This window comes from Canis lupus, chromosome 19, assembly GCF_003254725.2.
Source record: "Canis lupus dingo isolate Sandy chromosome 19, ASM325472v2, whole genome shotgun sequence".
NCBI lineage: Eukaryota > Metazoa > Chordata > Mammalia > Carnivora > Canidae > Canis > Canis lupus.
Genome location: NC_064261.1, coordinates 36,154,833 through 36,178,323, shown reverse-complemented (window position 1 = coordinate 36,178,323; position 23,491 = coordinate 36,154,833). Strand labels below are relative to the sequence as shown.

Below are 23,491 nucleotides of genomic sequence, written 5' to 3'. Positions count from 1 at the left end.
TTGTGTAATAAGTACATATAAAAGTTTAAGAGTTGTTATTAAGAGTATTTTATATTGGGCAGCCTGGGTTACTCAGTGGTTTATAGCTCCTGCCCTCAGTCCAGGGCATGATCCTGGAGCCCCGGGATCGAGGCTCACGTTGGGTTCCCTGCATGGAGCCTGCTTCTTCCTCTGCCTGTGTCTCTGCCTCTCTCTCTGTCTCTCTCATGAATAAATAAATAAAATCTTAAAAAAAAAAAAGTATTTTATATTTAATTTAAGCTAGGTAGAGAAAAAATTTAAATGAAAATCTTAAAGTAGAATTTTTTTGCTTTCTTTGGTATTTTAGCCATTAAACATTTATTTAGGAAAACTAGAGGCATCCAGTTCTAGAGTAATTTGGCACATTTATGTATGAAAAAAAAATGGAAACCAATTAATAGATGTGTCATACACAAATACATATATATATAAACATTTTATTTTAATAATACTCTTTATCACTTCAATTTAAATCATTCCATTATGAAAATGTCTTAATTGAAGAGAGAATAGTTCTTCAAACTCTAAATTAAGCAGAGCTTTATCAATTAAATTTACAGCAATACAGTCTTTAGAAATACATAATTCTTCATTTTACATAATACTTCCCCTTTAAAAATTTGTCATAGTGTGTCACAGATTTAAAATACAAGGCACCTAATGCTATGAAAGGATAATACAATTTATGTAGTGTAAGTGAAACAGATGCTTTTCAAATATTCTTTTTAAAGTCCCACTAAATTTACATGGACACACCTACATAAAATTAAACACTTGTTCTGTATTATTAATTTGCAATACTCTACAAAACTCAAAAATATAATCTGTACCTATTATAGGTAGCTTATTTTATCATTTAATCTGTTAAGAAACACTGATCTATACATTTAAATGATTTCTTGAAAACATTTTCATAATATAGTCCAGCATTTAACAAATAATATGTGAAAATAGTCTGCAGAACATTAGAATTTTATTCCTTGATTAGTTCAAATTATTTCATCAGCTGAATTCCTTGAGATGTGTAAGGCAGGTTGGTCATTACAGGGACTGTGGATTGGAACTTCCTATAACTGTAGTGATATGTACACGGCTACGTAGCAAAGTACTTCATTATGAAATGAAGAAAACAGATATGAAGAAAATATATTTTAGAGTTCCAAAGAACTGAAACCATTATTTTTCAGACTAGGCACTGAAATATTTTCTACAAAAACGCCAGAGATTGTCTCTTCGCTGCATAATGTTCCATTATCAAGCTAAAAATAAAAACAAACACAAAATCAGCATTAGTTTACAACTATCATAGCTTTAATTATCTATAGTTTGTATTGCAAAAGCAAATAATCTCGACATTGAAATATGTATCAAATACAGTTTATATTCTTAACAACTGGATACTGGAACTAGAAGTACTAAGAACCCATGGAAGTGAGTTTCATACTAATGTCAAAGGCTGAAAGACAACACTGCTTAAAGACTGCACAGTAACAGTTTCATTCATGGCATACCCCACCATTACCCCATGGAGACAAAGACTCTTGCCACACCCTTTACATGCTATTGCAGTCCATCTTCACTTTTCCCCTTTATCCAGCTCTCACTTCCAAAAGCATAGAGTCCTTGCCTAAGTGGGGATGGTATGGTATGAGTGTGAATATGAGAATAAGGCATGGCATGCTGGGGACAGCATGCATAAATTACAGTACTAAAAAGCTTTAAAGAATAACTATATGTATTTTTAATTTGAAGATGGCAAGTAAACATATTTAGTTCTACTCTGTCCCCAAAACACAGTAAATGGACAATAAAGGGATTTTTCTAAAGGAATAAATCACACAAAAAGAAAAACGACACATAAGAATACAACAGCCAACCAGATATCTCTCAAAGGACGGGTGAAGAAACAACTAAAAACAGGAAAATTAGAATGGGTTATAGAAAAAGCAGTTAGACGTTCAGATGCTTTACTTTTCCCAGCTGGTCAAGTGTCTCTTCTCCATCCCAGAAGATGTGAAGTGTATTCTCTAAGAAGGATAAATAGAGGGTCTCTGGACTGGGGAAATGCCAGGCACCATCCAACAGGATTTAGATAAAAGTAACATTTATATAGTCATAACACCGTTAGCACTACTTATAGATCTATCCAGAATTATGCAATAACTACACTGGAATTAGGAGGAGGTGGGAAGGCAGGCAAGTGAGGTGGGGACAGAGAAGAGGGAAACTTGAAAGTAATCTATCCTTATCAATGAGAGTGGAAAAACTGACCGATGATGCCTCAAACTCAGAAATCAAGATACAGAAGTAGAAGCAGGGTACTTATAGAGACTATGTGTGGCATGGGGGTGGGGAACACAGATCAGTAACAACTGACTACGAATTTAAAATGATTCCTTAGAGTAGGACAAGAACGAAAGTAGGACAGGCAGTGACAGCTGCTTTGTACAACAAGAAATCTTGTAGAATTCTCTCTCAACTATGTGCATGTAAAATCATCACAACAATGAAAGCTAGAATAAAAAATTACCAAAGAAACACATGAAACGAAGACAATTAGCCCTAGGTTAGAGGTGAGTTTGCCATGAAGACAATGACATTTAAGCCTCAAAGACTAATTTGAGTGTGAGGAGTTGAGAGGAGTTGTTCAATGTTCTAGGTGAGGAAGGGAAGCCCAGTTGCAATCAGGAAATATTTCAATATAAACCACCTAAAGTTATCTCAGAAGAAAGGGACCTGAATCTCTCAAATTTCAGTAATTTACTGTAACCTCTGATTCTAATACATAACCACTTTAATACATGCCAAATATATATGTCAGATGTATTTTAAACATTCATTTAGTGAAAGATAAAATATCATATACTCATTTGTCATGTCAGAAATATAAAGTATTTCTTAAAATTTTTCAAGAATGGGGAATATTCCTGAAACATTAAGTTGAAAAGCATAGTCACAGGCTCCCCTCAGGCAGCCTGCTTCTCCCTCTGCCTATGTCTCTGCCTCTCTCTCTGTGTCTCTCATGAATAAATAAATAAAAATCTTAAAATATACATTTATTTTTTACTTCTATGCTAGAGGAAAAAAATTTTCTAAAGTATATCATTACGTAAAATGATTCTCAGCATGACGAGTTAAACTTGGGATCACTTCAATTGCACAATATAAATTTACCAAGTATTTAATACTTACAATAATCTTAAGAGAGAGAGACTACTGTAACCCCATTTCGCAGATAGGAAAACTGACGCACACACAGGTTAAGAACGCTGCATAAAGTCACACAGCTAGTACATGGAGAAGCTAGAGTTGGAACTCAGGCAGTTTGACTCCAGAGCTTGTTCCATACCTCTAGACTATATTGCCTCTGAAAAAGCTAATTATGGAAAATCAATTCTGTATTTGAGCATTACAGGAATAAAGAGCCTTATTCAATAATAATACTAGCTGACATACAAACCTGGACTACAGACAACAGCTAACTAGCTCCATCCTCCTGAGAAACACCGTGCATAGGAATGAGACTCTCACACTGTTCACTGTCTTCTGGAACCCTTAAAAAAATTTTTTTTTAAGACAATAGTTAAAGACAGCTTTAGAACTGAAAGGAATCCTTAAAAATTATCTATTTCATTGGCTGAATCTGTGAGGTCAGAACTAAGATTAAGACTTCCCAAAAACTTGCCCCAAGTTCTTTTTCAGTAGGATGTAAACATAAAAATCTTTCCCTCTTAAGAAAGAAACTGAAAGAATCTGAGGCAGTGTTATCATTATTTTATTATAAATTTTATTCATACCAGTGAAAGTTTTCTACATTTAAATTCATTATCACAAAATAGTAAGCACTTTGGTTTAACCTGTGCATCAAAACATTTTTTTAAAGTAGTTGTGAAGAAACTGTCTTACCACCCAAAGGGTCTGAACAACTTAGTTTAATTTTACAGTACATAGATACATAATTTTATAGTACATATATAAATTATAGTATTTCAATAATTCCTCACATATGAAAATTAGGCCAGCATATGATTTCCAGTTTATTTTGCAAGGAATATACTTTTTAAAACTTATATTAGAACCAAGCCTACCTCTGAATTCGATGTTTCCTGCATATAAAGGCAAATATTCTTCTGATTCCTACCATCACAGGATCCCAATTATTATAATGGCATAAGAGAGTTGCAATAAAAAATGAAAAAAATACAGGGATAGCGCCTGCAAAAAATAACCAAGAAAACTGCACCTAAAAATAAAAGATAGAAAAACAAAAACAGCCCACAATTATTGAGACAATTTTCTCCTTTAATGTAAGTTTTCCATTTATGAAAACATAGGTTAAGTTAAAAACACCAAGAAGATAATATTAAGCACTGGCAGTATATTAAGTGCATTATTATCAAATATGAGGATTCAGAACTACAACATATGACTCCACTTTCTTAAATTCCCAACAAAAATATGACTTGGAAAAGGGCCCAGGTGCCTGAGGGGCTCGGTCGATTAAGCCTCTGCCTTCTGCTCAGGTTATGGCCTCAGGGTCCTAGGATCAAGGTCCTGCATTGGGCTCTCTGCTCAGCAGCAAGTCGGCTTCTTCTTCTCCCTCTGCCCCTTGAGCATGCGCTCTCTCTCTCTCTCTCTCTCTCTCATAAATAAATAAATAATCAATCAATCAATCAATCTGTTAAAAAAAAGAAAAGGGCCTAAAGGAAAGCCAGGAGGCATGCTCTTCATTTATTAGGCATAGTACATCCAGGAGCAGAATTATAAAACATTTTGTCTTCCACATCATTTTGTCCATTTTTTCTTTAGTGATTACTGCTGATTCAAGTAAATCCTCCTTTCAAGTTTTTAAAAACTCACATTTTAAAAGTTATTTTAGAATATGCTGTGATATGTTGTGCTATGTTACAGTTCCTTCTTGAAGACTGCATCAAAAACAGATAAACTCTAAGTGCAACTTTTACAAACCTTTTATTAATAATTTGCAACAAATTATAATTCTGTAGTAGTTTAAAACTAGTTTGTTTCTGTAGTAACAAATGAAAAATTTCAAAAGCAAATCATGGCTAAATAAAATAAAGATGACAAATAGAAATACTTTTACTAAGAAATGTGAACCAGAGAAGACAAGTAGCAAGCAGAGAGCCTCAGTGGTAAAGAGCCCCTCAGACATCATCAATCCATCATTTATCAGGGTTGTCAAGAAAATTAAAAATCATGAGATGCCATAAAGTAAAAAAAAAAAAAAAATTCTTTCTTTTCATGAGTTTACCTTTACCATTAAGATTCAACAAAGGATCAAAAAAATAATTGTCAAAGAAGGCTGCACTGATTGACTTACTGCAACCCACTGGTGTGATGTGCTTTCGAATAGTGATGAAAGTAACTCCTATCTTTAAAATAGGAAAGAAAAACTATGCTTGCCCTTTTAAGTGTTTAAAAAAAAAGTGAGGTTTATAATCACAGGCAAGACTCCCTCTGGTGGGAAACATATACTACTCCATTTCATATCACCATTAGTCAGAGTAAAGGGGTTTTATGAAAATATTTTTTATGAGGGACTTACAATGCATAACACAAGAATAATCACTGACAACTTTTAACATGCAGGTCCTGCTTGTATGATATACACACAGAGCAGTCAGTAAAAGAAACTAAAAAGCCTTCACACTGTTATTAGATTACTGGTATACCATACTCTTGGAATATTTGCCAGAATATTTATAATCTAGGAAAGCCATGATGCATTTAAATGACCCAAGACCAGAAAAAAGTATGAAAACTTATGACTAATGATTTAAAAATGTAGAAATAGGGACACCTGGGTGGCTTAGTGGTTGATCGTCTGCCTTCGGCTCAGGTTGTGATCCCGGTGTCCCGGGATGGAGTTCCACATCAGGCTCTCTCTGCCTATGTCTCCGCCTCTCTCTCTATGTCTCTCATGATAAATTAATAAAATCTTTTTTAAAAAATGTTGATACGATTGACAAGGATAGTTTCATGAATATTAACTAAAACCCTATTTTATAGCTGAGTAAAAGCAAACTTTGTAAAGGTAGGTAAAACCCTAGCTGACTTTTATTTTTTTATTTTTTTTCCTAGCTGACTTTTAAAAGCAAAGTTCACCTTTAACAATGCAGTTATTTATGTGTTGCTATATAATAAAAAACTTCTAATTTGATTTCCAACAAGGTATGAAGACAATTTTTAAAATGAATTAAATATTGTCTATATTACAAAGAATACCTAAAACCTGAATATATCTGAATATAAATCTGAATATAATCAGAGGTTCTTATTATATATCAATTATAAATAGGTTAATTTATTTTAAGCACAATAAAAGATGCTGATACATGCTAAAATTTCAGAAGTTATATTAGAATTAAAAAAAAAACCATGAAAGTAGATTTCTCCTCTGTTTTAAGCTTTTACTATTTATTTGAGAGAGAGAGCATGTGCACAAGTACGCACAAAAAGGGCTGGGGGATGAGGAGCAGAGGGAGAGGGAGAAGCAGACTCCCTGCTGAGAAGCGATTCATGTTGGGGGCTGGATCCCAGGACAATGGAATCATGACTTGAGCCGAAGGTAGCTGCTTAACCTACTGAGCCAACCAGGCGTCCCTCTCCTGTTTCTATTACACATCTGGAACACATCCTGCCACTCTTCCCAGAAGGTATCTTCCTACCCTTGATTCCTACCCACCAAAGGCCCAAACTACTTAACTGGTTGTCTAATTCTAGATGTGAAGACAATCAAGAAAAGACTAGTTATGTTTTTTAATTTTTTTTTAAGATTTTATTTATTTATTCATGAGAAACACAGAGATGTGTGAGAGAGAGGCAGAGACACAGGCAGAGGGAGAAGCAGGCTCCATGCAGGGAGCCCTATGTGGGACTCGATCCTGGGACTCCAGGATCACACCCTAGACCGAAGGCAGGGGCTAAACCGCTGAGCCACCCAGGGATCCCTAGTTATGTTTTTTTAATCAATGAATCATTTATTTTCATTTTCCCTTTTCTTGTGTTTCACCCTATCTTAAAATATTTGATTAAAGAAGTTACAGGGATCCCTGGGTGGCGCAGCGGTTTGGCGCCTGCCTTTGGCCCAGGGCGCGATCCTGGAGACCCGGGATCGAGTCCCACGTCGGGCTCCCGGTGCATGGAGCCTGCTTCTCCTTCTGCCTGTGTCTCTGCCTCTCTCTCTCTCTCTGTATGACTATCATAAATAAATAAATAAAAATAAATAAATAAATAAAGAAGTTACATAATTATTTAATAAAATTAGATGACCTGTGGCAGTTTTTAAAAAAAAATCCTAAAATAAATCCTTAAATTTTTATTTTTCAAATCTGTAAAAGCTGATGTTTTCAAAATATCAGTACAGAAAAGTTCATTTACACAGCAATCTACCAAAATTCTCTAATAACAGCACTTCCCAGTTTCACAAGATCAAGTTTGGTTGATATTCAAGATCTGAGATGTAGAAGGACCTAGATATTACTTAAATCTTTAAAGAATCTAATGATGTATAACTTTAGTGTTATGTACATTTATAATATTCATACTCTTTAATAATGTATGGTACATAAGATAATTCTCAATTAAGGAGTTCTCTGTTTTTAACCATGACAAATAAATAAGAATTTACTGAGCCATGAAACAAAGTAAATATCAGCATAGAATGGTTTTTTAAATAAAGAGATTACATATCACTGAGAGTACTTTGCCTTTATCCTAAGAACTGCACAAAGATCTAAAGAAAAACAGCTTTAAAAATCGGATTATAACTTCTCTACATTATAAGCCTTTGGGCTTTCAAGCATTTCCTCTTCATATTTTATTCAACCAAACCACACCCCACCCCCAAATCTGTTACTTAATACTTGGGAGTTGAGGGGAGCCTGGCTGTCTCAGTCAATTAAGACTCTTGGTTTTGGCTTAGGTCATAATCTCAGGGCTGTCACTGAGCCCCGTAGTCCCATGTCAAGATCAAGACCTGTGTCAGGCTCCAACTGGGTGTGGAGCCTGTTTAAGATTCTCTCTCCCTCTGCCCTACCCTGTTCTTGTTCTTTCCCTCTCAAAACAAAAAACAAGAACGCCAAAAAAACTAAAAAAAAAAAAAAAAAAAAGTTTGTAAACTTTGAGCTGAGTGATAAATGACTACCCAACATCTTTTAGTAGTGTACATATGGCTTGCCTCTTTAGTAGTGTACATATGGCTTGCCTCTTTCAGTTACACACAGAAGCACTAAAGAAACTCCATCCTTCAGATGTGGAGAAGGGTTCTCTGTTCTGCTATATTACCACTGCCACTATTTATCATAAAAATCCCGCATCCAGACAAGGACATCATAGAAGAGGGACAGAAAACCTTCCCTACAAAGTTCAGACAGAAATGGGCTTTTGCTGAGAAACCTTATTCCTGTGCTGCTCCTATCTATAACAGTATTGTGGTATTAAGGACTCTTTGGAATTATCTTACAAAATTAAAACACCACTACTTACATAATAAAATATATCCTATCCCCTATTCTATACCACTGACTTACCAATGAACATGTGGAATAATCAGCTCCAATACTGGAGAACTACATACATATAAAGATACTGTCCTTAACTTAGAAATTAAGGGGAAAAAAAGCTAAAAATGTAAGACTATCCATTTCTTTGGTACTTTTTATATCTCTAAATAGTAAAGCAAATTAGAGAGGCAGAGCAGGCATCAAATTATTCATGGTTGCAATGCTTGTAATTTAATTACATGCCCTAACTTTCATTATCTCCATTTAAAAAATTCATCTAGGGCAGCCCCGGTAGCTCAGTGGTTTGGTGCTGCCTTCAGCCTAGGGCATGATCCTGGAGTCCCGGGATTGAGTCCCACGTCAGGCTCCATGCAGGGAGCTCCATGCTTCTCCCTCTGCCTGTGTCTTTGCATCTCTCTCTGTGTCTCTCACGAATAAATAAATGAAATCTTTTAAATCAATCAATCTTAAAATATGAGAACCTGACTCAGTGGGTTAAACATCTGACTTTTGATTTTGGCTTAGGTTATGATCTCAGGGCCTAGAGATTGAGTCCCGTGTGGGGCTGCACACTCAGCGGCAAGTCTACTTGAGATTCTTTCTCCCTCTCTGTTGGCCCCTCTCCCCTAAATCATGCTCTCTGAAAAAAAAAAAAATTCATCTAAAATGTCTTAAGAGTTTGCCTTACCTTTTGCATACACATGTCAGCTATTATGGATAGAGGTATTGTAAGGCTTAGTGCAAGTGTGCCTATCAACGATGAGGTAAGAAAGCAGCCCCTAAAAAGGAAAAAAAGAAAATATACATTTTCGTATTAAAAAAGTAAAACAACCAAAGAAAATACAGGCATGAGAGATTAGGCACAAGGACAAAAGCTTAAGACAGACTGAGACACAATAAAGCAATTAAGGAGAATTCCTAAAGTTTACCCTCAAGTATTAAAAATCCAAACATATAAAAATAAAACTTTCTAAGTGCTCTATGCTATTTTCAAGATTTGCTTACAGATATTATTCAACTTCAGATATATAGCTTCTATTTCATTAACGTTTTTTATAAAACTCAAAAGAGTTCTTATAGTTTTGTGATGATCCTTAGCTAACAAAGGAAATAGCTTTATTAAACTGTAGGATGATATTTCACAACAAAGGCTTTTAAGAAAGTGATAAGCCAACCTGTGAGTCTGCCACTAAAGCAAAAATATCTCACCCTCATGAAAACTAAAATAGTTTTAAGATTTGTGTTGCTCTTTTGGTTTGGCTTAGCACTGAAAATAACTGAGTATTTTTTAAGGATACTTCCTTGTTGCTTTCCTTTTTTTCTAGCAATTGTCCTAACCACAACCTAAGTTCTTCATTTTATTTTCACCTTGAACTACCAATGTTTGTATCAAATTTTGAAATATCACTCCAGGCATGCTTTTATTTAGTTGAAGGAAAAAAATGAAGGGAAGCATTATACCAAGTAGATGAACCATTTATACAGAATTAATTTGGGTGCATAAAAAGAAAACAGGGGCGGCTGGCTGGTTGTCAGTAGTGGAGCATGACACCCTTGTTCTCAGGGTCATGATATTGAGTCCACATTGCAGATTGAAAAAAAAAAAAAAGATAAAACCATATTGTATATAATTAGGATTACAGACTCATGGAAATTCTAGGCTAGTAAATTCTATGTTAGAATTAATAATGCTGTCCTGCAATTAAAGAGCCTATCTCTTGATAAAGTGTCACTCAACATATTCAACAGAGGCTGTACCATTAGTTCTTATTAATGCAATAAGGGGAACTCAAGCATTAGTGGTTCCTACTACATAAGGTCTGCTCTGTGAAAAGACGGTTCAGGAGGTCAAATTTTTTTTAATGCGGCATATATTCTTAGAGATTTATATAATATAAAGTACAATAATAAAGAGTCTGAGATGAAGTATTAAAAAGAAAACTATTTGACTTACACCAGCTTTTCCCAATTTAGCTGATGGTTGAATCCTTTTGTCATCTATTATCATTTCAGGGACACACTTTAGGAAATGCTGAGACAGAGAACTAGATGCTATCATTCAACATCTATACAAATGGTACAGTATATGGGCTTAACAGTGCACCTCATTTTTTAGTAATAAACAATGAGTGTCAAGTACACATCTTTAAAAAAAGTTCACAATCACACTTTAAAATCTGTAGTTTATTACTACTCAGCACTTGATTACGTATGCTGAAGTTTACTGTTCCATTTATAGCTAAACACACAATAACTCAGCTCCTCCACCCCAAAAAAGGGAATCATCCATCATACATGCTGATTATGACTTCTGATATAAAATGATGCATTTTCTTACGATTTAAAAAGATATGAAATATACAGAGATATGCTTCTTATGCTTGTTTTGTTGTCAAGAACTCCCAGAATTTAAGGGATATGTTTGTTTCATTACTGACTGATTTACTGCTACTGAGCTATTACCATTAGTACTCTTAAACACTTGAATACTGAAGTATATCTGAAAAATAAACCTTCTTGAGGTCCTGAAAAAACCATCTTAGGTAAGGATAAACATAGTTTTATCATAATATAGTACCCTGAGTGTCCAATTTAACTATTCAACAATACATACTCATATACACAGTTGGGAATATAAATTGTGCTCCCTCTGTGGAAAATGATACTGCAATTCTCTACCAAAATCTGAAGTCCATATGACTGACTCAGTCTTTTCTACTTACAGGCATTCATCTTATAGAATGCTTACATATACATGCAAAGAGATACAGGAGGATATTCAATGCTATTTTATTTACAAAGCAAAAGACTGGAAACTTAAAGTGTCTCTCAATAAGGAACAGGCAAAACATATTATATTCTATCTAGTATGTTAGTTACATAATAGATTGAGAAACATAATGTATTGGAATGCTACACAGGCTTTACAAAATGAATTGAACCTAAGTGCTGATATATAGAGATTTACAAGACAATCAGTAAAAAAAAAAAAAAAAAAAAAAAGGCAATGTAAAAAAAACAATATCCATAGCATGTTCCATTTGCGTGTTAAAAATAAGAAAAAAGAGGGGGGTTATTAGGAGATTAATACTTCTGCCTGTACAGAAAATTTTGTAGAAGGTTTAGAAGCTAATAGTAGTTATCTCTGGGAAAAATGAAGGGAGATTTAGAGTGAAAGAGGGATAAGATTTCCTTTTCACTGTACACCCTTCCATATTGTAGACTTTTGTATGTATTATTATTTTTTTTTCTAAAAAAAAATGTATGTATTATTATTTTTTTCATTCTAAAAAAGTTAAATAAAAAGTTGCAAAATATATTATTATTTATTTAAATGTAAAGTATTCCAAGGAAGCAAACTAAAAAAGCTCACATAGATTACATGTCACAACTCCTACTTGATCATTCCCTAAAGCCTACATTATATTCTGCAAAACATAAGAAAACTCTCTACTGTATATGTTTATTAAAACTAAAGCTCTCGGGGATCCCTGGGTGGCTCACTGGTTTAGCGCCTGCCTTCGGCCCAGGGCATGATCCTGGAGTCTGGGGATTGAGTTCTGCATCAGGCTCCCTGCATGGAGCCTGCTTCTCCCTCTGTCTGTGTCTCTGCCTCTCTCTCTGTGTCTCTGCGTCTCTCATGAATAAATAAAGAAAATCTAAATAAATAAATAAATAAATAAATAAATAAATAAATAAACCTAAAGCTCTCAATAAAGTGACACAGTCCATGTTTACTCTGAGTCTTAATGTAATAATGTAATAAGCATCATACCAAATCTTTCCCAAAGAAAAATTTAATTATTGCTTTCAAATATATTAATTTGCTTTGAAATTGTCTAACTTAAAGTCAGAAGACTAGAAAACATGAGCCTTCATTAAAATACAAGGAGTAGGGATCCCTGGGTGGCGTAGCGGTTTAGCGCCTGCCTTTGGCCCAGGGCATGATCCTGGAGACCAGGATCGAATCCCACGTCGGGCTCCTGGTGCATGGAGTCTGCTTCTCCCTCTGCCTGTGTCTCTGCCTCTCTCTCTCTCACTGTGTGCCTAAGTAAATAAAAATTAAAAAAAAAAATCTTTAAAATACAAGGAGTATGTAATTATTTAAATTGTAGTCAAAAATGGTTGAATATGAACAATTCCTCATGATTCAACTGAGTTCAATCAAAAAACAATCAGTAAGTAGTTCTATCTGTCCAGAACCAAGAGTAGAGAAATGAGAGAAAAAAAGAAATACCAGACTAGTAAGGAAGCAATAGGATGAGAGTATATGATATAATTAATATAGAAAATAAAGTATGTAACTCTTTGCTTAAAAAAACTGAATACCTAAAATCCATGTAATGAAAGATGGAAGAATGAATGAGTAAATGTAGAGATTCTAATATCAGAATGTTAGATCAGGCAAAGGAATTTAAGTAAAAATTACTACAAAATAAAGTAAATCTTTACCACATGAAAGGGAGTAAGTGTGGAAGAATATCAAGAAAACAGAAATTTCCTTAATTAAGGAGGGGAAAAAGTACAGGCAGAGCATTAAGGAAATGTTCATGGAAAGGCTACTTTTGTCACAGTGTTTTGCAAAGGAAAACTAGTTAGCAGTTCTAATTGGCATATCATAAAATCCATTTAGGAGTTTAAGTACAATTTGTAGGTTGTTTTTCAGTTCCTATTAGATGGAAATAGGACTAAGTATTAAGATCTGTATTTGAGGGGATCCCTGGGTGGCTCAGCGGTTTAGCACCTGCCTTCAGCCCAGGGCGTGATCCTGGAGACCCGGGATCGAGTCCCACATCAGGCTCCCTGCATGGAGCCTGCTTCTCCCTTTGACTGTGTCTCTGCCTCTCTCTCTCTGTGTATCATAAATAAATAAAATCTTAAAAAAAAAAATCTGTATTTGAAAGATTTCTTAAATTCCATACAGGATACTGTCGTCTAACTATTTTCGGATCATTATCTATCTGTTGATCTATGGATCAACATATTTGATATAACCTTTCAAGCATGGTAACATCTCAAATTAATCAGGGTTTAGGGTAACATATCTAGCTCACTTATATGAAAAGTCTTAAGAATAAACAAAACAAAAACACTCTATGAACAATCAAATATTCCAGTCTCTTAAATTAGCAAAATTCCCTAGATTCTCACTAAGAACTCACGTTGTTCATATTTAGAATATAAACCTCCAATAGAGGACACCTTTCATTTATATAACATTCTTTTAAAACCCTTGTACAAATTTAGATAATTTATACGCATCCATTCATTAAAATTATTTATTCAATAAATATTTATTGAGCTCCTTCTATATGTAAGGTATTATTCTATACAATCAGTGCACAGAAGTTACAACACAAAGTTCCTGCTCTAGTGGAGTTACTTTATTAAAAGTGTGAAGTGTGTGGGGTGGAAAGGTGCACAGGAGGAGCCATCTGAAGACAGAAGAAATAAAAATGCTTAACCTATCCAAAAGTCCAAAAACTGATATCTAATAAATCATAGCATAATAAATAGTACATACCACAACCACAGGAACTCTGAGAGAACTGTTCCAATAAGGCCATTAATGATAATGCACATTAATACTACTTTATTGGGAAACTCAAAGTCCTCAAATCCAGTATAATGAAGTAAAAAGAAACCTGGCCATAAGAGCAGCAGATTAAACAGACCTACAAAACCTAGATATGCATAAAAGAGACAACAGTTAGTAATTGAAATTTATTTAAATTCTTCAATCTTATAACTCTACAATTAGAAAACACAGATTTTACACAAAGGGCTCCAAAAGATTTCCTTAACTGAAACTTCTGTTTCTTTTGGTCAGACCTATGGACAGCTCAACATCAGAAAAAAACTATACTGACAACTTGCAATCACTGAGTCTTCAAGGTTCCACTATTTATACTGCATGGAGCAACTACTAAGGAATAAATTACTTAATTCAAAAAGAAAGGTTGTTAGGTTTAGCTACTAATAATTCAGTATCTTCAAACTTAAAAGAAATATGTCTGTGTATGGATATGTAATCTAAATTAATTATGAGGAAGTAGTCTGCTCTCTGATTCAACTTATATTTATGTTTAAAGCATCTGTGATATTGCTGGAAATAATGGACGAAGTTTCCAAACCAGATACATTCTTGGTTCTTGCCTTCCAGGCACTCATAAACTAGTTGGTGAGGTAACATACACACACAAATGACTCAGCATATTAACTAAGTGCAGACTGACTACCTGTAAAGTACGCTGTAACATTTAGTAGTTCAAAACGTGTGCTCTGCAATCTGATTGCCCTGGGTTCCAATCCCAGTTTCACCATTCACTAGAAGTATAAACCTTATGCAAGATGCAAAAGCCACTCCTAAGCCATAAATATAAAATCATATTTAATTAGGTTATTAGGAAAATTAGATGAAACATTTTAAATATAGCATAGTACCTGATAAAAAGTTAGTAAAGGTAAGCTGCTATCATTATAGAAATGTAAGTTTACATATTACTACGTGTGAATACAAACACCATAAAGGAAAATATTTACAATTTTATAGTCATTTTTAGTGCACTTCCTATACAGTTGAACATCACAAATCCATTAGCTAACTATAGAGCTTGCTTAAAAGAAAGTTACATTACAGTAAAAATATATTTTATATTTGTTGCTAAATAATAAGCTAGTATTTGGGATGCCTACTTAAATCTTAACAGGACTGGAACACCCACTCTCTATCTGCTGCTAAAGACTCACAGCATCCACCATTTCTGAAGAAGAGCTGTCTTGGAGAGTAAACAAGCTTGCCCTTTCTATGAAGTTCACAACCTGATCAGCCCACATCCTCTGCAGCCCTCAACTAACCCATGAAGGATGCACATGGCTGAAATCCTAATGGCTCAGGGCCAGAAGGTCTCTGAGAAATACCTAGAAATAAACCACTTCTTCTCCCCCGCCTCTACCTCCTGCCCCCTGCCATGCCACAAACTGGGCCAAACCTCACTATACGTGAGACCACATGGTTCTTTCCCCTTCCCTATCCTCTTTTCTTACTCTCTTGTCAGTTTTTCCTAGAGAGCACCCCCTCAATAAAGCACCCATAAGAAATCCTGGTCTCATATCCTGCTTCTTCTAGGATACCCAATTTAAGACATCTAGTGATAAAAATAAAAACAAATAAAATGACATACAGAAAAGACTCATGACCTGAAAAGTCTACACAATATTAAAAAATTATTGTAATTATAACACCAAAATTTGGCATTACCAAAAATCCAATCTAGTTTGGGGTCCCTGAACTATCAAGCCTATGGAATCCCACATAAATTAACAACCTTTGGACCTAAAGACAAAGGTCTCAATTGCTTCTATCTATTCTCTAGATCCCCCAGAATCTGGCCTATATATCCTCCTGTTATGTTCTAAAATGAACCTCCACCACAATCACACAGATCGACACTGTTCCCTGTTACCCTCTGCTCACACCCCTATGCCTAAAGAACCCTCCACAACCCAATCTTAACTTCTTTTCTAGTCCTGCCTATTGCAAAGCCCAGGTCAAAATAATAATGTGCTACATATCACATCACATATGAGGAAAACCAATCAAGTTACATGTCTATGTATACTGTAATAAGAGCAAATTGAACAAATTTTCCTGAAAATTGCCAATCTTAAACACATACACACACACACACACACACACTCAAAAAATATTGGCATTTCATTTCATTCCAAGTGGAATTTTCTATGCTAAAATAAAACATCACTAAAATTAACTTCATATTTAAAGTATACTTATTGAATTCCATACTTAAACTCAAGTGATCAGTTGGTCTGAGGCTTTCCAAATGCTTTATTTCTGTCAATCTTTAGGTGAAGATATTCAACTTTTTTTTAGCAGAAAAATCTTTTTACAAATTCAATTACAATGCAAAAGGCCAAAAAACAGAGCTGTGCCAGCTGAAGTAGCAAAGGACTCCAAGAACCAGAACCATGCATGCAACTTCACCTACTCCTCCCCTTCCCAGGATCCTCTGCATATCAGTTTGAAAGCTATACTCATCTAGTCCAATTTCCTCATTTTGCAGATGAGTATGAAATAAATGAAATTATAACCGCCATATTCCTGGTCTCCTGATTCCCTATAAGCTGTAATTTGAACTTTCATCACCAGGCTTTTTTATCTATTGATACTCAAGTATCTTTTGGAAGGCATCTACAGATATCCGACAGAGTACAAGGTTTTTACTGAGCTACTGAGCTGATATTAGCAAACAGAACTTATAAATCATATTAGGCATTTTGTTTATCAAAATTAAGAATTGATGCCAGAAACTATAACTGGGTAATTTGAAAATATTCTAAGAGTCTATATCTTAAAGTGCAAAAGGAAAGCCTTTAAGTGGCCCATGAGTTTTAATGAACAGTAGATACACTAGAAATAGTATTATAAGCTATCATTTGGGGGCAGTTTCTCTAATCCTATGCTTCTAACAATTCAAAAATAGCAAAATATGTAATACAACAGGTATACTCTCACATTCTTATAACAGCATAATTCTGTGATATCAATGAAGAAAATATCTGAATTCACAAGCTGAAAACATAAATGTGAAAAAGGCTTTAGAAAGAATTTCTTTCTTTACCTCACACCGAGGAAACCAGCATCCCATCACAGGCGCACAATTTTGCAGGGCAAGATATGAGAAAAACACTGATTTTGGACTTCATAATCATTAAAATATGATGTGTTTTAAAGAATCATATGGAGAAGAGAAAGGCTTCTTTATTCCTTCCAAAAACAAAACCCTAAGTTAATCATTCAAAGAAAGTAGCCTCACAGGTAAACATATTCTTACCAAAGAACATTGGAATATCCAACTTATCTTCCCTGTCTACTTTTCTCTTAATCATAACAATATAGACAGCATAGAGCATGGCTCCAACGAGAGACCAAATGGAACCTGTAAAAATCAACATAATGAATTAAAGTATTTGTTCATTAACTCATTTAACAGACACTTACTTAAAATCTAACAATGTGTCAGATGCTATTTCAAGAAGTTCAGAAATATGGAAAGATAAAGTATAGCCTACTTCTCCTCCAGTACGAAGTTTATTTTTTATTTTTTTTTACGAAGAAGTTTATTTTTTATTTATTTTTTTATGAAGAAGTTTAAAGAGTTAATAAACACATGCAAAAACAGCCAATGATCTAGCCAAACATGCATGTTATAATATTAAAACTCCTATAAGTAGCACATTGTTTTTTAATTTTGAAGTCTACTTCCTATTTTTCTCTACATAAACAATTTGACACCTGACACTGGTTTCTTTCCATCTCTAAGCCAGGTCTCCCCTGCCACGTATCATCTTTAATATATATTCTTCTACCATCTTCAAGGCCCAGTTAAAGCATCCCCCTCTGCCACAAAGCATCCTCCACCTCCTCCACTAAATTTTCATCCTCGTCTTCTATTTTAGACTGATTTAATACTTACGTGGTTAAACACAGCAGTATTATTTTTTTTTTAAGATTTTATTTATTCATGAGATACACACACACAGAGGCAGACACACAGGCAGAGGGAAAAGCAGGCTCCATGCAGGGAGCCCAATGCAGGACTTGATCTCCAGACCCTGGGATCACAACCTGAGCCAAAGGCAGACGCTCAACCACTGAACCACCCAGGTGTCCCTAAACACAGTATTATTTATTCTCTAGTGGTTTCATTTTATAAAGCTCGTATAATAATTAAAATCAAGAACTCCCTTGAAAACTGCAAACACATTACTTATACTTTTTAATGTTCTAAAATATCTAATATAATACAGGCTTTATAGTACAGGCATAATAAATACTGATTCTCTTAATGTGTTAACTCACTCTCAAAAACATTTAAGTAAGCCTTTAAAAACAGTTAAATTAATGTGCTGTCTGCCAAGTGACCACACTTAATACTTTAATTATCCAAAAGTCCAGTGTTTTATGAAATCTTATCTTTTAATTTTAAAACATTTTTTAAAAAGCAAAAAGAAAGCCTATCAAAAAAAATCTCACACATACACAACAAATACATGTATTGTTTTACATATACAAAGCTGTTCTTAGAAAGAGGAGAAGATGATATAGTGATATAGTTCAAGGCATGGCTGGCTCACTGGGCAGTGACCAGGGATAGTTTAGAAAGCACCTTTTCCATTCAACAAACTTTAAATATTTAAACAAAATATCCATAAGGAAGTCATTAAACTGGGTTCTGATTATTTTTGTTTTGGTTTAATCTAAACAACAGATCAAAACTGTGTATGCACCATAGCAGTAAATGTTGCAGGCAAGAAGCATGAGTGAATCACAAAATTTGTGGGTGCAAGTTTAACAGAAACAGGGTATCTGCATAGTCTCAAAGTATCTCCCTACAAGATGCTTACTACTTACAAACAAAAAAATTAGTAACTTTACACTGGAGCAACCTGGCAGACACCATCTTAAAATTAACTAGTCACTTGTAACGGAACAACATCATGTGCCTTCTGATACAATGTGCTAATACAATGTGCTAATGTGCTTCTGATACACTTCCATGGCATTCTTACCAAAAGTACACAACATACTTATGGTTCCTTATGGTTAAGGAAGTACCAGACAAACCAAAAGTGAGGAACATTCCACAAAACAACTGGAACGGTATCCCTTAAAAGTGTTAAGGATATAAAAACCCAAAAAGAAAAACAAAAACAAAAGAAGACTGAGGGGGGATCCCTGGGTGGCTTGGCGGTTTGGCGCCTGCCTTTGGTGCAGGGCACGATCCTGGAGTCCCAGGATCGAGTCCCATGTCGGGCTCCTTGCATGGAGCCTGCTTCTCCCTCTGCCTGTATCTCTGCCTCTCTCTATGTCTATCATGAATAAATAAATAAAAATCTTAAAAAAAAAAAAAAAAAAAAGAAGACGACTGAGGGACAGTTCCAGATTAAAGGAAACTAAAGAGACATGAAAACTAACTGCAACAAGTGATACTGGGGTAGAAAAAGAACATTAGAGGAAAAAAAGGTGAGATTTGAAAAGGATATACAGACTAAATAACTTAATTATCATCAACGTTGGGGCGACAGGGTGGTTCAGTTGGTTAAACGATCACTTGATTTTGGCTCAGGTCATGATGTCAGAGTTGTAAGACTGAGCCCACATCAGGGTTGGCACTGGGCATGAAGCCTGCTTCAGATTCTCTCCTTCCCTCTCCCTCTTGTCCCTCCTCAGGCTCCCTCCCTCTCCTCTAAAAAAAAAAAAAAAATATATATATATATATATATTATAATCAATGTTAATTCCTGGTTTTTATAACTGTACTGCAGTTATGTACCTAGCAGAGAATCTGAGTGAAGGCTACATGGGAATTCTGTGAACTATTTTTGAAATTTTTTACATTATTTCCAAAGGAAAAGTTTCAAAAAGGCCCCATTTAGTGCCTACCGTGTGTGTGTACACACACATGCACACAAGGACACAAATAATGACATGTACAAAATCTTCTTGTATACTCTTAAGAGAAAGAATGTGGAGTCACAGTACTTACCTATTGTATCTCTTCCAGCAGATTTTTCAGACCCTGACAAGTTTACCAGCACAACACCTCCAATGCTATGAGAATAACAGTAATACTGATGAGCAAATAATAAATTCCTTAAAGGAGCTAATAATAAAGATAAAAATTATTTATAAGCGATGTAGACTACTCTCAAAGTAGGGTAAAACTATATCTGTCAAAGAATTTAGTGATTTAATTAATAATATCTAACAATATTAACAGGACAGTGTAAGTGCTATACTTGTATTCATTTAATTCAAAATGTACAAATTACCTCATAAAAAGGTACTGTTTAGTATAAAACTACTATTTTATAAAATTACCATTTTATACTAATGTACAAACATACAAAGTAACTTGACCAAAATCACTTAGCTGGGACTGGAACTCAGCCAGTCTGCTTCTAGGTAAGTATTCTTACCTCCTATGCTACCTACTGCCTTTCAGTTAAGGAAGTAACCAACTTGTCAGTCCTCTTCCAAACTTTTTTTTTTTTTTGAAGATATACATATAGTATATCCACACTAGCAGTAGCACTAACTCTTGCCTACCGGTAAAATCTAAAATAGCAAAAAACTCTCCTTAAATATTTAAAATGATTAAATTAATTAAATTAATGGATGAAAAAAGACTGAATTAAAAGTATAGAGAAATCAGAGATCATTCATTCAACTGTTATTTATTGAAAAAAAAAGTTTTTAATTTGTATTTGTTGAGCTAAGTACCATGTTACAGCAGCAAACAAAACAGATTTGGTTCCTGTTCTCACAGAGCTTATATCATCTTTCTATTTCCATGCATCTTGTAATTGTACATACTTTTAAAGCAGATAAAATAGTGCTAATTTTTTTTTAAGCCAGTCTAATTCTTTCATCTAATGATCCAAAGACCTAAGTGGCATGGGAGAGGAATATTTAAAAAAAATTTTTTTCCCTTAAAAAAAAAAAAAAAAAAAATTTTTTTCCCTTAATGGAATTACAGCATCATTCAAATTTAGTCCTTATGTTAAGTATTCAAATGTCTCAAATATTATAATTTTTTGTTAATTATTGAGCACCCATAGCATACTAGAAATTAGAAGTTTTAATTCCATTTAGATAATAATAATCACAACGACTAAATATATTGAGCACTTAATATACACCAGACACTGTTACAAGCGGTTTAGAAGTTTTAACTCATTTAATCCTCATAAGAATCCTTTGAGACAAATCTTACTAGTATTCCCAACTTACAGGTGAGGAAACTGTGACACTGACAAGAAACTTGCTCCAAATCGCAAAACTAGTAATATGGAAGCAGGATTAAATTCCAGGTAGTTTACATGGAGGCTACACTTTTTTTTGTCTCTCGATTGATGAAGTGAGACTTTTTAGCTTTTTGCCAAGTACACCTCAGTCCCCATGATAATCATTTTTTATATACATTTCCACCAAATGTTAAAACGAGGCTGGAAAGTAGATATTATAATCATTTTCTCATTAAGAAACTCTCAGAGAGTTTAAGGGACCTGACAGAAACAAAGAACAAAAGCCCTGATTTAAACCCAGATCTGACAGTTAAACATTACTCTATTAAATCATTCTATTACCTTCTCTGATTCTGCTTTCTTTTCAGTAAAAACAACAGCTTTATCAAACTGACACATCTTTTTTGAGTACTGCTGGTAAGCAAAGCCCTAGGCTAGAATGTTGGTGGCACAAATAACTATCAAAAAAAGGCTCTGGCCTTTAAAGGTTTATAAACTGTGAAAAAGACAAGACAAACACACACAAAGTTACATAAAAATAAAAGACTTAAATACAGTTATTGACAATACTGATGTTATACGGTAATGCAAAGTTGCCAACTGATTTATACAGAAAATAACTGAAGTATCACTTGAGGCTGAGTCAATCAGAGAAGACTGCATGTTTGACTTCCAGAAACAGAAGTAAAACCCAAAACTGAAACAAAAAAGGGAATTTGTTTTAGGAAAAGGAAATAGGAACTTGGAAGGTAATGAGGGTTAAGTTGCCACATTATATCAAACATAAGAATCAGTACAATATATAGTATTATACTGTCTGTCCTCCTATGAATGGGAGCCAAAGCTGCCTTGGGGTTCCTTCCCTCCAGTTACTCTCCCCCAAGACCATTGAGAAAACTAGTTAAGGATGTGACACAGGCTGAGTAGCATGATGTCCATTTAAACCTACTTTTATCATCTTTCTCTGCCTATTTAGTATACTATAATATATATTATCCTATGTCACTACCAGAAAAAATTTTAAACATCATATTTTTAAGCAGAAATAACTAGCTATTATGCTATGTTCTTACCTTAAAATTACAGCTAATAGTTTAGAAAGAGTAAATCTATCTCCACTATTACTTGGAAACACTGCAGCAAGAATTAAGGTAAAAAGTCCTAGAAAGAAAAAAGATTCATCAGTTTAAATACTGTCAAAATACAGCCTTTAAACTAAATCATGTTTATTTCAACAATACAGATAGAATATATCCCTATTTACTGTAAACTAGTAAGACAGTTAAATTCAGCACTCAGAGTAGCATTATGACTTCATCATAATCAAGCATGTGTGCTCAAGTTATTTTTATAGCTTCAAAAATACTTTTCCTCTCCCAGATTAGTAAGGTGATTCGATTTTTAAAATAAAACATCTTTCACAGGGTAAATTATGGTTCTGAAATAAGCAATTACATCTAGCCAAAGGGTCTAGAAAAAGAGCTTCAGAAAGAATATGTGAAAGGAATGACAACTACAATACAACGAACCAGTCTATAAAAACTTTAAATACTGTTATATAAAAAATACCATAAAATAAGCAAAGGAATATAAATAGCACAAGGCCACAGCATAAAACTACAAATATCATATAGTTCCAATGCACTAATGTACACTAGAATGAATGTAATAATTTGTAATAAGATAAAAATGTACGTGTTTATGTTTATATGTACATATATACATATACATATATATATATAAAAACAAAAATAGTTCTCAATTTATAATGTAGATTTGAAGACAAATTTCTTACCAGAAGTTGAGGATAAAATATTAACTATAGCAACCTGTGTGTCTGAAAGTGCTTCTTGATACGACAAATTTGCCAGAAACCACTAAAAAAAAGAAAACAAAGGGAAACCTAATGAATGACATGCTTATATCTGTTCTAATTTATAGGCCCCTCCTCTTTTTCCTCCCTAAATACTTTAACATAAGAGCTTTTAAAAAGTTGCTTTCTATTGAAAAATCACAGGCTTAAAAAGAGAGCATTTATAATTAGATCTAAGATCTTTGCTATTCAATTTCCCTTAAGAAATGAACAATAGTTGGTTAAAATTAGCATTCAGGTT

General features: G+C 34.2%; 1 protein-coding gene across 6 annotated transcripts in view; it reads right to left on the bottom strand.

The window, feature by feature from the left end:
- Window positions 1-438: 438 nt before the first annotated feature.
- The window catches only part of SLC35F5 (solute carrier family 35 member F5), a 38,802-nt gene continuing 15,749 nt past the window's right edge, over window positions 439-23,491 (bottom strand). For 4 of the 6 annotated variants that reach the window (XM_049097335.1, XM_025429986.3, XM_025429997.3 and 1 more), the window contains 9 exons: window positions 23,173-23,254; window positions 22,451-22,538; window positions 20,117-20,181; window positions 17,402-17,506; window positions 14,071-14,230; window positions 9,235-9,325; window positions 4,110-4,264; window positions 3,482-3,575; window positions 439-1,280 (listed from right to left, as the gene is read on the bottom strand). In XM_049097335.1, coding sequence (XP_048953292.1) covers window positions 3,500-3,575; window positions 4,110-4,264; window positions 9,235-9,325; window positions 14,071-14,230; window positions 17,402-17,506; window positions 20,117-20,181; window positions 22,451-22,538; window positions 23,173-23,254 — 822 coding nt within the window. In that variant the 3' untranslated portion in view covers window positions 439-1,280; window positions 3,482-3,499. Of the gene's footprint in view, window positions 1,281-3,481; window positions 3,576-4,109; window positions 4,265-9,234; window positions 9,326-14,070; window positions 14,231-17,401; window positions 17,507-20,116; window positions 20,182-21,719; window positions 22,075-22,450; window positions 22,539-23,172; window positions 23,255-23,491 lie in introns of those variants that run through there. The other 2 variants (XR_007403923.1, XR_007403924.1) reach the window with 2 other exon arrangements.